This window comes from Sceloporus undulatus, chromosome 6 (genome assembly GCF_019175285.1).
Source record: "Sceloporus undulatus isolate JIND9_A2432 ecotype Alabama chromosome 6, SceUnd_v1.1, whole genome shotgun sequence".
Taxonomy (NCBI): domain Eukaryota; kingdom Metazoa; phylum Chordata; class Lepidosauria; order Squamata; family Phrynosomatidae; genus Sceloporus; species Sceloporus undulatus.
Genome location: NC_056527.1, coordinates 99,932,566 through 99,947,206, shown reverse-complemented (window position 1 = coordinate 99,947,206; position 14,641 = coordinate 99,932,566). Strand labels below are relative to the sequence as shown.

Genomic DNA, 14,641 nt, shown 5'->3' with positions numbered 1-14,641 from the left:
AGGAGCAGCTTCAAGCCTCCCCTTCATGCTCATCTGTTTCTGCCCAAAATATATAATCCGTTTCTGCATTCATTTCAAATCATTTCTCTTGGTCTCCCTTTAAAAATTTGTAGTTTTATGAGATATTTAACATTCTATCTCAGAGATCTCTGGTGCCACAACAAACTACAAATCCAAGGATTTCATAGGATGAAACCTTGACAGTTAAACTGGTGTCAAACTACATTAACTGCATTAAAGTGGTGTCAAACTGCAATGTGGCAGGTCTACAGGGAGACTACAAGTCTCCTACATAACTATGTGTTATATTGTAATTCAGCACAGCCGGGAGCTCTGCGGATTACAACATAAATTTGAAGTAAAGCATCTCCATGATAAAAAAACACTAGTGTGGGAGGAAGTCTGCATATGCAATGAACTCCTGACACAAGGCATCATTGCCAAAGACATCCGTGTATTTTACACTTACAAATCATTTTAATCTTTCCTTTTGAAAAAGGAGGCCATAGTCTAGTCTTTAGTAACTGTGAAAGAGGGGAAGAATCAGGTATAAAGCAAAGTATAACTTTAAAGGAGACTCTTGGGCAAAGAATTGCCCTTAGGTCTTAGAATGACATTAAAAGTGCAACCATAGCTTGCAATATATTATTGACAGTGAAATGTATGAGGTAGGGGCAATTAATAATATTCATGGATTAAGCAGTTGCTATCTGTTATTTTGACATAGTATAATCCATCGCATTCCATAGCATTGAACAATTGTAGTTAAAGCCATGTTAATTCTGTAGTGCCAGGACCAAATCAAATCCTTCTAGATTTGGGCACAGCTGGGGCACAAATTACAAAATACCCTCCTGACCACCACAGACTTTGTGATAATCTTCATTTCTATATCTTGCTTCCATTCCTAAATCATAGCAAGCCTTTCTAGAGTATCTAGAGTATAGCCTGAATAATCCTTCTGACTGAAATTTTCAGAACCCCTACCCTATATGCCCATGTGGAATTCTATGTACTATAGTCCAACATCTAAATCTGGTTTTTAATCCCATAAAAATTACACCCTTTTAATTGACAGATTATATACTTGTTGGTAACTTATTATGTTCCTATTGATTAAACTGTTTCACTTCCTATTGATTCAACACAAAAATCTATTTGTCAGCATCTGTGGAAGTCTCCTAGAACATAAAAAATATCCCCAGAAATGGTCCCCATTTTCATCATTTTATTGGAACCCTGAGCTATTACATATTAACAGCACACCGTCACTTCATGTAGACTCTTTCCTCTACCACACAACACACTTTTTTGCTTCTCATCTTTTCCCATTTCAGTCAGTTTTATACTGTATTTCCTTTAAAGTTAGTACATTTGACCAGTAGTGTTCTATCCATGTACCTACATTTTTAATATTTCACACAGATTTAATGGCATCAGTTTATACCAGCCAAAGGTTCTCAAGATCTTTGAGAACCTTCATTATAGCAACAAATGCATGGAATAAATGAAGGATCTCTTTGATGGGAAATATATGGCTTAAGGCTCTATGCAAGGTATGTGAGACAAAGGGGTGAAACAAATGGGTCAAATAAAGTGATTCCCATCTGCTTTGAAGGTGAGGTGTTTGAATGATGTACACCTCCAAAGCGAGTGGAAAGCAGATTGAAGCTGCACTCTTGGGCTAAAAAATGGAACAAAAATCTGTGATAGTCCAACTCAAGGTGGGAAATGCACACCTTTGAACTCACATATAAATGTTCTGATGTGAGAGTGGTTTTGAAGAAGCACTCCATCCTAACCCTGACCCTAAAGCTATAAATGCAATGGTGCAGGGGCGCATTAAAGAAAAAGATGAAGCCAGTGTACCCAAGTGGTTGGGGCAGCAAGGCAAAAAAATGAAAGTGTGACAGCACCAATGGATATAAGTACAACATACACAAACCAGGCAGTCCAAGAGTGGGCATGGGGTGAAGAAGAGGTGAAGGGGACATGTAGGGGGACATGATTGTGCTTTGTCTGTGTTTTACTGGGCACACCAATGCTCTAGTGCCCTGTACCAGTGGAGGATCACAGGCACAACTGTGAAAGGAGAGCAGCCATCCAATGGGACTGCATCTAAGCAGCAGGTAGTTACCAGTGGTGTGTTTGTGTGATAGTACTCATGCATGGTGGGGAGGCAACCAAAACATTACCCAACAACATGGCTTAATGCAGTGCCATGCGATCAGGCCAGATGCATTTGGACCGCCTTGGGAGCAGCTGGTTCAGACAGTGGAGTTTTTACCTGCTTCCAGAAAATGCATAATATTTATGCATAGAAATATCAATTCCTGCACAGAAAATGCTGTTTCCTGTGGAGAGGATTGTGTTTTCTATTCAAAAATAATCATGTGCAAATTTTGCACAGAATAAGTCAGTTGATCCACCTTAATCAACTGAAATTTACTTAGCCATGCCTAACATAAACATCATTGACTTCAGCAGATCTCCATATGCTAAGGGTTAATCAATTACCTATTTTCAGTCAGTTAAGAAGCAGCTAAATGTACAATTATATTTTGTGAGTGTAGGATGGACAGCTGCCAGCTACAGAAGGGTACTGTTGTTATTATTATCACTGTTATTATTATTGTACATGTCTACTTAAAATTATTCTATGCATGCTATTTGAAAGTAAGATCCACTGAGTTGAATTAAATATATTCCTATGTCAATGAATATAGGATGGTATAGTTAACAAGCTACTAATTTGTACAGTATATCAGCATTGTTCTGAGTTCTTTGCTGGTCATGGTATATAATAACTATTATGCCAATGGATCTGTCAATTCAGTTATTCTTTGTGATCTGCTGTGGGACAGAGCTCCCAAGTGAGGTAATACTGCAAGATGAAATAAGGTCATTGTGTCTGGTGACAGATATTTTGGCATCAGTACAAAATCATTTCCTTCCTTGTGTGACTGAGAAATCACAGCTTCACCTCAGAAGCCCAAAACTGAGGGTTGCACAGTGAAGAACAAGATAATCTGATCTGAATGCCTTGGTTTTCTTTTTGATGGAGGCAACTGCAAGCATATCTCGAGGTAAATTATTCTAAATCATTGTTTTGCTTCTTGTTATTTTGCAGGGTTAATGCACTACAATAGTATTTAAAACATATCCTATTGAAGTTCAATAGTATGAATCATATTGTAAACAAAACAATGAAGACTGTATGGATGATAATTAAATGCATTTTTACTTTAATTATGAATGAAATAATACAAAAATATTCAACCAATGTAGCTAAAAGTATGATTAGATATATTTGGCATAACAGAACTTTTAAATCCCACTTATTTTAGTGGGAGAAATTCAAGAATCAGTTTCAACATTAGTTTTGAGAGAGTGGGAGTTAAAAATATTTAATTCTGACTAGATCATTGATGTATGCCAGATATTAATAATCACATATTATACCTCCAAAATTGTTTTGTTTTACCAAGCCAGAATAATACTGTCAGGAGTCCCAGGTTTACCTAATTGTCCAATCCAGAATTAGAAATGACATGACTCTTTCACTAACATTAGCAGAAGACATACATTTGAACTCTTTCACTAACATTAGCAGAAGACATAAATTTGAACTATTATGGTGCATTTTTTCATTCCCTGAAATGACAAGTAAGACCATCTATTTCTATAGTATTGTGAAATGACCATCTATTAAAATTAATATTTATCAGTCTTCTGTCCATTTTTTCCCTCAAGAAGAGGAAGCTCAGATATAGTGCCGAACTGTTCACATTCACTGACAGCAGCTTAAGGCCAGACTATGTTCAGTTCCTTATTACTACACTTGTAGGATTTCAAAAAGGCAATTATGTGTCTTTGACGTTCTTGCTTACTCTGCTGTGCAGTTCATAACAGCGGGCAATAGATTATATATTTACTATGAAAATATATCACAAGACAATATCCTGCATTGCATTGTACATCTCTCAAGTGAATATATCTCTTTCTTTCTTTTAGTGGAACACATGCCAAGAAAGAAAATATTCTACAAAACAGCATAATGCTAGCAAAATTTATCCTTCTGGATGTTTTTGAAAAGCTGAAAATGTGAGGTTCATTATTCTTCACATTTTTTGGCAATTTAGATAGTAACTCTGGCCATACCCTCTAACACCTTCAATAGCTTTAATCTTATAGACTAGTCATAACTAGCTATAGCTAAGGACAAGTCAGCCCATTGATTCTATATGTCTACTCTAGTTGAACAGAGCAGCAAGTTTTGGGTTACTGGAATTCATGTTCATAATTCCTATATTCCAGACTTTGAGAAAGCACAGCACAGATTCAGCACTAGACCCCTATTATCACTTTTAAATAGTGTATGTACACTTATGGGTTTATTTTAATGATTTTATAGTGTTGTATTTTAATTGTGGGTTTCTGCATTTTTAACTATGTTTTGTATTTTAACATGTTGTTTAACATGCTGAGCCATGAGGAGAGGTGGGGGAAAATATTATTATTATTATTATTATTATTATTATTATTATTATTATTATTATTATTGATGTTTAGGCTGTCCCTCACTGCAGTGCAGTTCAGAACAAACTGTGATATAGTTGATTTTTACTATCATTAGGCAAACAATCCCATTTCACTTCACTTGATCCGATTTCTATTTATTTATATGGATATATGTTTTTATTTTCCAGTATGCCTGCAAAGAAAGAAAATATTCTGCAAAACAGCACAAGACCAGCAACGTTCATCCTCCTGGGTCTTTCTGATGAGCCTCATATGCAAGTTGTATTATTCTCAACTTTTCTAGCAATTTATATAATCATTCTGGCTGGAAATCTTCTCATCATTCTCCTTACTTTGGCTGACCCTGCCCTTCACACACCCATGTATTTCTTCTTAAGAAATCTTTCCTTCCTGGAGATCTGCTACACATCGGTCAATGTCCCCAAAATGCTTGAAAGCCTCTTCTCTGGAAAGAAATCCATCTCATTCATTGGCTGTGCTCTGCAAACCTATTTTGACTTCTTCCTGGGTGGCTCAGAGTGTTTCCTCTTAGCCTCAATGGCCTATGATCGTTACGTTGCCATTTGTAAGCCACTGCACTATCCTGTCCTGATGAGCCAAAAAGTGTACACATTTCTAGCAGTTGTATCCTGGTTAAGTGGCTTTTTAATGTCTTTTAGTCACACTAGCATGGTCTTTACCTTGCCCTTTTGTGCTTCCAATGTGATCAACCACTTTTTTTGTGACATACCCCCATTACTGAAACTGGCCTGTGGAGATACAACTAGGACTGAAATTGCTGTGTTTACAGTAGCTATGATTTTTGTCACTTTCCCTTTTGTCCTGATCTTGATGTCTTATATTGGCATCATCAACACCATTTTGAAGATCTCTTCCTCTGAGGGCCGGAAGAAGACCTTCTCTACCTGCTCTTCACACCTGATTGTTGTGACTTTGTTTTTTGGTTCTGCTTGTATTATTTACTTGAAGCCCAATTCCAGTTACTCCCCAAACACTGATAAATATCTTTCTCTGTTCTACACTGTTGTTGGTCCTATTTTAAACCCTGCCATTTACAGCTTGAGAAATAAAGAAGTGAAATGTGCCTTTATGAGGATATGGAAAAGAAAACCTTTAAAGTGATTAAAGAGCATGGATGTAATGCGGATGATGTATCAAGGGTAAGGTGATATTTGCCTTGTAAATTCTAAAAACATCTGTGATAAGTGAGTTATTCCCAAATATGTTAAGTTCCTTGGTTCTTATATTTGACTTGACCAACTAGTTCACATGTTTAAGGAAGGAATATTTTGCATTTCAAACCATAGTACATTTCTCTCCCCAAGAAACAATGGGGGATCCGACTTTTGGAAGATGTATCACATTTGGCCTCTGTATTAAGATGAATTAACATAAGGAAATTCCGAAAAGGAAACCTCCTTCCTGCCTTCTGAAGCTTACTTCACAGTGACGTCTGAAACATGTTGAAATGCTCTTCTTTTTTTGTAGTACAGAAGCTTACTCCAATTCTTTCCATGTTATTTGTATTTCTGGTACCAAATTTTCTGTTATATCAATATGCAGGACACACCTGCTATTTTTAAGTGAGGTATATCTTCACAGTGTGTAATAAGTTAGCTGTTAGCAATAGGGATTGATATAACATTAACATTTTTATTTTTAAATAATCTTGAATAAGGAATGGTATCTCAAATGTCAGGATAGCTATTGAAGGGGGGGATTATTGAACACTGCAAGGATTTTTTTTTTCCTTGCATGAGGGTACAATGCCCAGCATTTTATTATTTTATTGCTGTCAGAAACAGCAGTCTTGTATTTTGTACAAAACTATTGTCTTTTACATCAAAATATATTTTGTGAAATGTATTTAACTTTTTGTTACAAAATGTCTGTTGTGCAAAAGAAAAACTTCCACAACAAGTTTGTTTTCTTTGTTTTTTTAATTGAAAAAATTGCAAAATGTCTTGTCATCATCTCTAATGTGTAGAAAATCTGACCAACCCCCCCCCCTTCTAATATGCAGTAATAAAATGTGGAAAGTATTCAACCTTAATTTGGCATGTCCATCTCTCTCTCTCTCTCTCTCTCTCTCTCTCTCTCACACACACACACACACATTGCATAGCTGCTTCGATTTCCATTTTGAAATTTGAGGTTGCTAGCTGTCTTCAGTTACACACTCTCCTGAGAGTAAATTTTTCTCAGATTAGGTTTACTTCTAAATAATCAAGTATAGGATTGATCTGACAGTAACAACAACTGGTGCAGATGGAATCTATAAAATACAAATATAAACGTATATCAGTATATATTTTCCATGCTTTTCACCTTGGATAAGGCTAGTAGGTTCTTTTCCAAAGCTCACTCTTTGTCTTCTGTTCCAGTTGTGCGACTGGACTGACATATTAGAGGACACCCTCAATGGAAGAACCAGAGAAGAATATAGATTGTCAGGATCTATAAAGATATTAAAAGCCTCTATTGTGAGTTAGGGGCAGAACAGGCAGGCAGGAAAAAGCATCTTGAATCTGCTTTTTCCAAAAATTTGAAACCCCATTGTCAGCACCTGCTGATCCCAAGTTGGCCTGAATGTGCATGACCTGACTGCATCGTACAGTATCACCACTGCTGGGTAATTTTTTTTGTCTCCCCACCATCCATGTGCACTATTGCACAAACACACCACCAGTGACCACCTGCTGCCTAGATGCCATCCCATTGGATGGCTACCCCTTTGTCCAGCCACATAGTCACACCTGCGATCCTCCACTGGTACATGGCATTGGAGCATTGATGTGCTTAGTAAAACACTGGCAAAGCATAATCATGGACTCCCTCCTACATGCCTGTTCACCCCATGCCCCCTCTTGGACTGCCTGATTTGTGTATGTTGTCACTATATATGTTAGAAGTGTCACACTTTCACTTTTTTGCATTACCACCATGATTGCTTGGGTACAATAACTCCATCCTTTTTAATGCACAGCTGCACTGGTGCATTTATATGCAGGGTTAGGGTTAGGATAGATCACTCCTTTAGGCCTGAGACAGCTGGGCCAAAAGCGGCGTGCTGCCACTATACTAGGGTTCAGGAATGCACAGTAACCGCATGCTCCCGAGCCCTAGCATGTCACTGCGGCATCCCATCCACACGGGTGCCACCATGATGACATAAGAGACGTGCAGTGTACAGACATTGCTACACATTGCATATGTCACCGGTATGCCAATGGTGCACTCATGACATGTGCCGGGCACCACAAAAAGAACCTGTTTTTTCCAGGTTCTTTTTACTGCAGAGGAACGCCACACTTTTTGGCTGTTGCGGCGTCCCTCTGGAAAAAAACCTGGCACCTCCAGCCCGCCATTTCAGGGTGGTATGTACCACACCTTAGGCTCTGGCAATAGAATGTTTATATGCAGCTGCAAAGGTGTGCATTTTCCAGGTTAAGTCAGAATATTTCAGGTTCTTGCTCTGGTTTTTAGCCCTGGAGCACAGCTGCTATCTGGTTTCCACCCACTTTGGAGGTGTGCGTCATCTAAACACCCTACATTCAAAGTGGTTTGAAACTGTTTTGTTTGGCCTGTGTGTTTCCTTGGATAAAAGTACAAATGTGAATCAAGCATTCTCCCCCTGAAATGTAAGAAATGGCCCCTGTAACCTAAATCCATTACAAACTGTATTTAATCTAATTCTTCTTAATGAAAGCTCTGTATTTTTCCTCAAACTATAATCTATTTTCTCTCCGTGCAATCGGTGCATATTGCCAGTGTCCTTGTTTTTAAGTCTAAGTAGCTGATAATTATTAAATGAAGGAAACAAAAAGGGTTTGATCATAGATGCACTTCATTGTTAGAAACTCAGTGTGAGAGACAGCTTAAGTAGCTGGTGCCAAATCAAAAAAGTTGTTGGAGCATGGATTTTTAGAGTAGGGATGAAATGCTCAGCATATTTCAGAATTTATTTGAAGTAAATCACATAGCACATTCAATCATTAATGTACTGAAATAGCTATTTCATTAAGATATTTGTTAAATTTTATAGTGCCCAGCACATTTCAGCATTTATTTGAAACAAAACATGTATGTCCTGAAATAGCTATTCTCACAACTATCTCTCTTCTCGCACTCCAGCTACTACAGCTGGACATAAGAATGTGAGGACACAATAAACTTCCAATTAATTGTTTCTCCATTTCTTTTTGTTTATTTATTTGATATATTTATAAAAAAATATTCTGTCTACTGAAAAATGAGGTTATTAAAATAAAGATGAAAATAGCAGGAAACATAGAATAACTTGTTACCTGACAAGAATCAGTATCATAGAGTTTTTTCCATCTTCTCTACTTGATCCTTCTAACCAGAGATGACAAAGATGTACTAGAAACCCTCTACAACAGTGGTTCCCAATCTCTGGGTCAGGACCCCTTGGGGGGTCGAACCACCCTTTCACAGGGGTCGTCTAAGACCATTGGAAAACACATATTTGCATGTAGCAATGAAAATAATTTTATGGCTGGGGGTCACGGCATTAGGAAGGTTGAGAACCACTGCTCTACAATAAGCACTCAACCATTAAACAATATCCATTCACACTTCTATGTATGAATGGAACATCACAGACATCCATATCATCTCAGTCTCAAATAGAATACGCTGTTCACATTTCCATCTGCAAACAGAGCCCTGTTCTATAATAATAGGTCTTTTGGAAGATATAGTGGACACACATACACATGTCAAGCCATTGCTTGGAGTAGGTTTCAGACTCACTCATCCCCAGACTAGGTGTTTTTAGCTCTGATTTTTTTTTTTTGTCCATTGTTTTTGAACATGATAATTCCTTTTAAGAATACACTTAAAGGAGACAGACAGGTTCAGTGGCTGTAATGCATTACTTTGATGATTTCTTGTTGGGAAGTCTAGTTGGTTCTGTTCAGTACTTGATATTGAGAGGGAAAAAATCTCTATGAGCTAAAGAGCATATCAGCTAGCTATATAAGCTGACAATCTATTTTGGTAATGCTTTATTTAGTAAATTTTAAGCAATGACATATAATTATATTTATAATAAAATATATAATATATATAATATATAATAAAACTATGCAGTATATCCTGAAGAATGACCTGCCAAGAGCAGGCTTACTGCTGAACAACATATCCACATATGCACAAGCCAAGGCCAATTCTTTTTCTTAGTCCTTTCTTGCTTTCTTCTGCCTGTTTATCTTTCTTTTCTATGCATCCAAAGAAACAGAAGAACAAGGAGAAGGGCACAGCCTTCTCTTTCCTTGATTTCTGAACAGTGGTGAAAATTCATCCAATATGGAAAGGCAAGGAACTGGCAGGTAGTATCCCTGGCATTGAAGTGTGCATCTGCATGGAATGGTCTCTTTTGCTCAAGATCATCTCTCTCTCTCTCTCTCTCTCTCTCTCACACACACACACACACACACACACCCATGAGATATAGGAATAATTACATGAGGCTTTCTAACCAAACGAGTCAGTTAGTTTACAATTTTTATCAAGTCCATCTCATGGCAACCCTCAAGCCATACAACTATCCACATAAGACCGGCGGTCCACTTGAATAGAGTACATTGTATTGCAGATAGGGAGAATCCCTTAACTTACTCTGATAAATCTGCAAAAAACATGTTAATGGAGTCTCCTTTGCCCACATCAAAACTTGCACCACCCAGCCACCTAACCCTCTGTGCTCCATTTCTGAGGGCCTTGGAGAACTGTTATTTGGAAGCAGGGATAGAGAAGTCCTTTTCTGAGATATCTGCTATGTCTAAACATGAATCCATTTTTTAAATAATCTTGTAAATTACTGGATATTATTGAGGGAGAAAACACAAGATATCAGATTGTCAGCTAACAACATTGAGTCCTGGTTTCAGGATAAAGTTTGAAAAGTTAAACTGGTTTCCTTTATTTGAATCAATCCATCTCTGAAATGGTATTCCACTTTCCCCATCATTATAGTTTTCTCCAATAAATCATGTTATCTCGTGATTTAATAAAGGAAATTATGACCTTCAGTTTGGAAAACCTGGCATAGGCTATTGATGATGAGGGTTCTTGGAGATCTGTCACTTATAGGATTGTCAAAAGCCACCCTTATGGCAAAAACAACTACAACAACATAAAGTTGATAACTTCAACATTATATTCTAGAGAACAACTTTTCTACTAAACAGCTTCCCTAATGATACTTTTACTTCTTTATTTCTCAGGCTATATATGATAGGGTTGAACATAGGCACTACAATTATATAGAACAAGGAAAACAATTTGTTAATCTCCATAGTCTCCTTTGACCTGGGACTCAAGTAAACAATACTTGCTGAGCCATAGAAAAGAGATACCACAGTGAGGTGTGAGGAACAAGTGGAAAAAACTTTCTTCCGACCATCCACAGAAGGCATCTTCAGAATAGTAGAGATAATTTTCACATATGACATAAGTATAAGGAAAAACGGAATGATTAGAAATAGTATGCCATCTACAAACACAAATACTTTACTTTTGTAAGTGTCAGCACAAGCCAAATCAAGCAAAGGGGGGACATCACAGAAAAAGTTGTTGATTTCATGAGAGGCACAGAATGGCAAGGAAAACACCATGTATATATGCCCTGCATACATAGGTATGTTGACAGTCAGTGACCCGGTAATCAGTCCTACACATAATGGTTTCTTCATAATGATCTTGTAGTGCAAGGGATGACATATAGCCACATAGCGGTCATAAGCCATCGCAGCCAGTAGCAAGCACTCAGTCCCTCCTAGTAAAAGCATGAAGTAGATCTGGACAGCACAACCAATGAAGGATATGGTCTGATCTTCCACTACTAAATTGACCAGTATCTTTGGGATAGTGACTGAGGTATAGCAAATCTCCAGAAAAGAGAGACTTTTCAAAAAGAAATACATAGGATTGTCAAGGGCAGGGTCAGTTCCCGTAACATAAATGATCAGTCCATTTCCTAATATGATGCCTGCATAAATGAAGAAGAACAGAGCAAAGAGCAAACCTTGCAGATTGAGAAGCTCTGAGTATCCCAGGAGAGTAAAGCCAGAAAACGCAGTGAAATTTCCCTTGATCATGTTTGGCTCAAATTTATCTACAGAGAAAGCAATAGCAAAGAAGACAAGTTATTCAACTCATAGAAAATTGTTATACAGACAACCAACCCTTCATCCACCCATTTCTGTTATGGAACATATTCATTCCCTTCTGTGTGAATATTCCTTGCCCCCTCTTTGTTTTTGGCTAGATAAAATGAAGACAATGTTGTTGAGAAGGCATTTTCCATCAGTGATGGTATTTTAAACTGATTCTTCTTCACTGGCCAGGTTGATTTTTTTTATTAGTTTAAATTGTTTTGTTTAATTGTTGATGGTTTCCATGAGTTTCAAATGTTGCTGGCCAACTATAATACCACTTTATTAAATGTAAGGCAATATTCTGAAATATGCTACTTCAGATGCTACTAAAATAGTCATTATGACGGAAACTAATATATAGAAATATTCTCATTATGTCTAAAATGACATAGGACCCAAACAGACAGGCCAAAATGAAGCTGCTTCAGGTCACTTTGGAGGTATGCTGCTTAAATGATGCATGTGACCTAAGAGACCGGAAGCTATGCCAAAGCCACACTCCAGACCTAAGAACTGGAGTGCAGCTTTGGCACAGCTTCTGGCCTCTTAAGATGCATTTAAACAGCATACCTTCAAAGTGACCGAAAGCAGCTTTATTTTGGCCTGTCTGTTCGGGCCCATACTCTCTGATGAAGTTGTTCCATTTTTCAACTATCCTAAATCTCACACTCATGCACTGACTGATCCTGGTTCTAATATAATGAAAGGGGGACACTTTTGTTCATTTCCCCCTCACTCTAACATGTCACCTTCATATAATAATAATAATTTATATGTGTTTCCCCGCCTCTCCCAAAGGATTGAAGCAGGGTTACAGACTACTAAAATCAATACATACAATGCAATACAATACACTATAAAAACACAAAATGGTACATCTATACAAACATCAGTCTTTGCACTTTATACTTATACTGAAGACAATAACCCTTCTATGCTTCTTCGTTCATTTTAGAGTAATCCTTTTGGATTTCTTTCTTTCCTCTTTTCGCTTTGCCACTCTAAATAATTTTGCATCATCTGACAACTTGGCCATCTATTGCTCACCCTTAGTTCCAGATCATTTACAAAGTTTAAAAACATAGATTTCTTCCTCCCCACTTACATTGTCAGACCATTGTGCAAACTGTTCATGTATATTGTGTGCTAGGGATGTACGAATCTACAAAGACCAGCTTTGTTAAACTTTTCCAACTGAAAGTAAATTTCAGTTTGCATTTAAATATGCTTGCAGTAAAACATAGTAAAGGAAAAGCTCCATGAAAGCATATATCCATTTTTGTTCATGTATTCCCTCACATACGTATTTTTATATCCACTTTTCTAGTGTGCACAAGTTTTGCAAACGCTTTCCTCTTATATAATTCATTTCTCTGTGTGCTTTGCTTTAACATCTACATGGTTGAAAGTATTTTCTTTAAAAAAGTACAGAAAAGAGAAATCAGGAAAATGAAGGATTTATAAAATCAGAAGGATCAAATCTGATAGAATTACAGAAAATTAGGATTCCTCTGGCTGTGTCTTGGAGCATAATCCAATGCACAGCAGTAATAGAAAGTTTGTTGTGTCTACTGGGTAGACATATGTGGGACAGTACTTTCCATTTTCCCTTTTGTACTATATGTTCTCCATATCATTTTAACCATGCACATGAGTGAATCAAACATGCAGAGTTGGAAAAGTATGGAACTGCGACAAGCTATGAACAATCTGCTTACAAAAGGAAATTATAGATTTTCTTAAACCAGAATTTGAGAGGGAAAGATACACATGGCAGAGTGAACACAGAAAACTATAAACAAAAAGAACAGTAGAGATCTACTCAGCCAATTGCATGCACATAAAAAATAGAAGCAAAAAAATGCAACTGTACAGATAGAGAGATCAAAACTGAGATCAAAACTGATATTTTACCAGTGTAGTGAAAGAAGAGATGCATTCAGCCTTTTAGATTTACTTTACATAAGAATACATTGGTCTGTTGTCAGCATTCTCTTGTTCTCAATACTGGAAGGAAACTGTCTCATTCTGAAAGTACCAGTAGCCACTTATGTATCTGAATGCACTGAACAGAGCTTCTTCGGTTTATTCCCAAAGGCTGTTGTTAAAACTAAAGTAATTGTTAAAATTAATTTTATACATTAGAGGCAATGGTATATTTGTATTTGCTCCTGGGAGATTGTTTTACTAGTAACTGTCCTTTGCTCCCTTTCCCTCCACATTAAATTTTGACAGACAGTTGTTTAAACAATTTTCTCTGATCCTTTGGTCTGACGATATGAGTGTTTGTGAAATAGGTTGCCCCAAAGTAAGGTGTCTAGAGTCAGCCATAGTGTTGCATAGTATTAGAGAACTGTCTTAGGTTGGTAGAACAGTGACTAGTAATTCCTTCATTACCCCCTGCTCTGTCCCTTAAAAGATAGGCCTGTGAATGCCATAAAGCCTATCATTCTTCCTTAATATGGCTTACTACTTATAATTACAGTGAGCATGTTATCCCTTTAGCAGTTCTTAAAATATGGTATAGTTGACCAGTCAGTCAGTTCATTTATGTGTAATGGCAGAAGAGTGGGCATCTTGTCCATCTTCGGCAATGTTTCCCCATTTCCAATACTCAAGTATTCAATTTGTCAGCTTCCATACATGGAAGGGAAGAGACAAAAATTTGTTCTTTTATTTAAGTGGCAAAAGATCTTGGAGATGCATTATGTGGCAGGAATGATCATTACCCAGGAATGCAGGGAATTCATGATGTTTGGGAACTGTCATGTTGGGTAAAGGTGTCCCAAAGTGTGGAATCTCAATTTATGATCTCTTCTTTTCTATTTGTCACTCAGTCTGCATCTCTCTTTCATTTCATTTCATTTCCTTGACCACCAACATATAAACCACTCATTCATCAAAAGCTCTGTTTG

The 14,641-nt window shown here is 37.2% G+C and overlaps 2 protein-coding genes across 2 annotated transcripts in view; one reads left to right on the top strand and one right to left on the bottom strand.

Moving 5' to 3' along the window:
- The window catches only part of LOC121933679 (olfactory receptor 10A7-like), an 8,755-nt gene extending 3,091 nt beyond the window's left edge, over positions 1-5,664 (top strand). Inside the window, exon 2 of the mRNA XM_042473662.1 lies at positions 4,761-5,664. Coding sequence (XP_042329596.1) covers positions 4,761-5,664 — 904 coding nt within the window. The remainder of the gene's footprint in view (positions 1-4,760) is intronic.
- A 5,066-nt stretch (positions 5,665-10,730) lies between these two features.
- On the bottom strand, positions 10,731-11,666 carry LOC121935231 (olfactory receptor 10AG1-like). The gene has a single exon (XM_042476528.1). The coding sequence runs from the start codon at positions 11,664-11,666 to the stop codon at positions 10,731-10,733; it is 936 nt and encodes a 311-aa protein (XP_042332462.1).
- Positions 11,667-14,641: the final 2,975 nt, after the last annotated feature.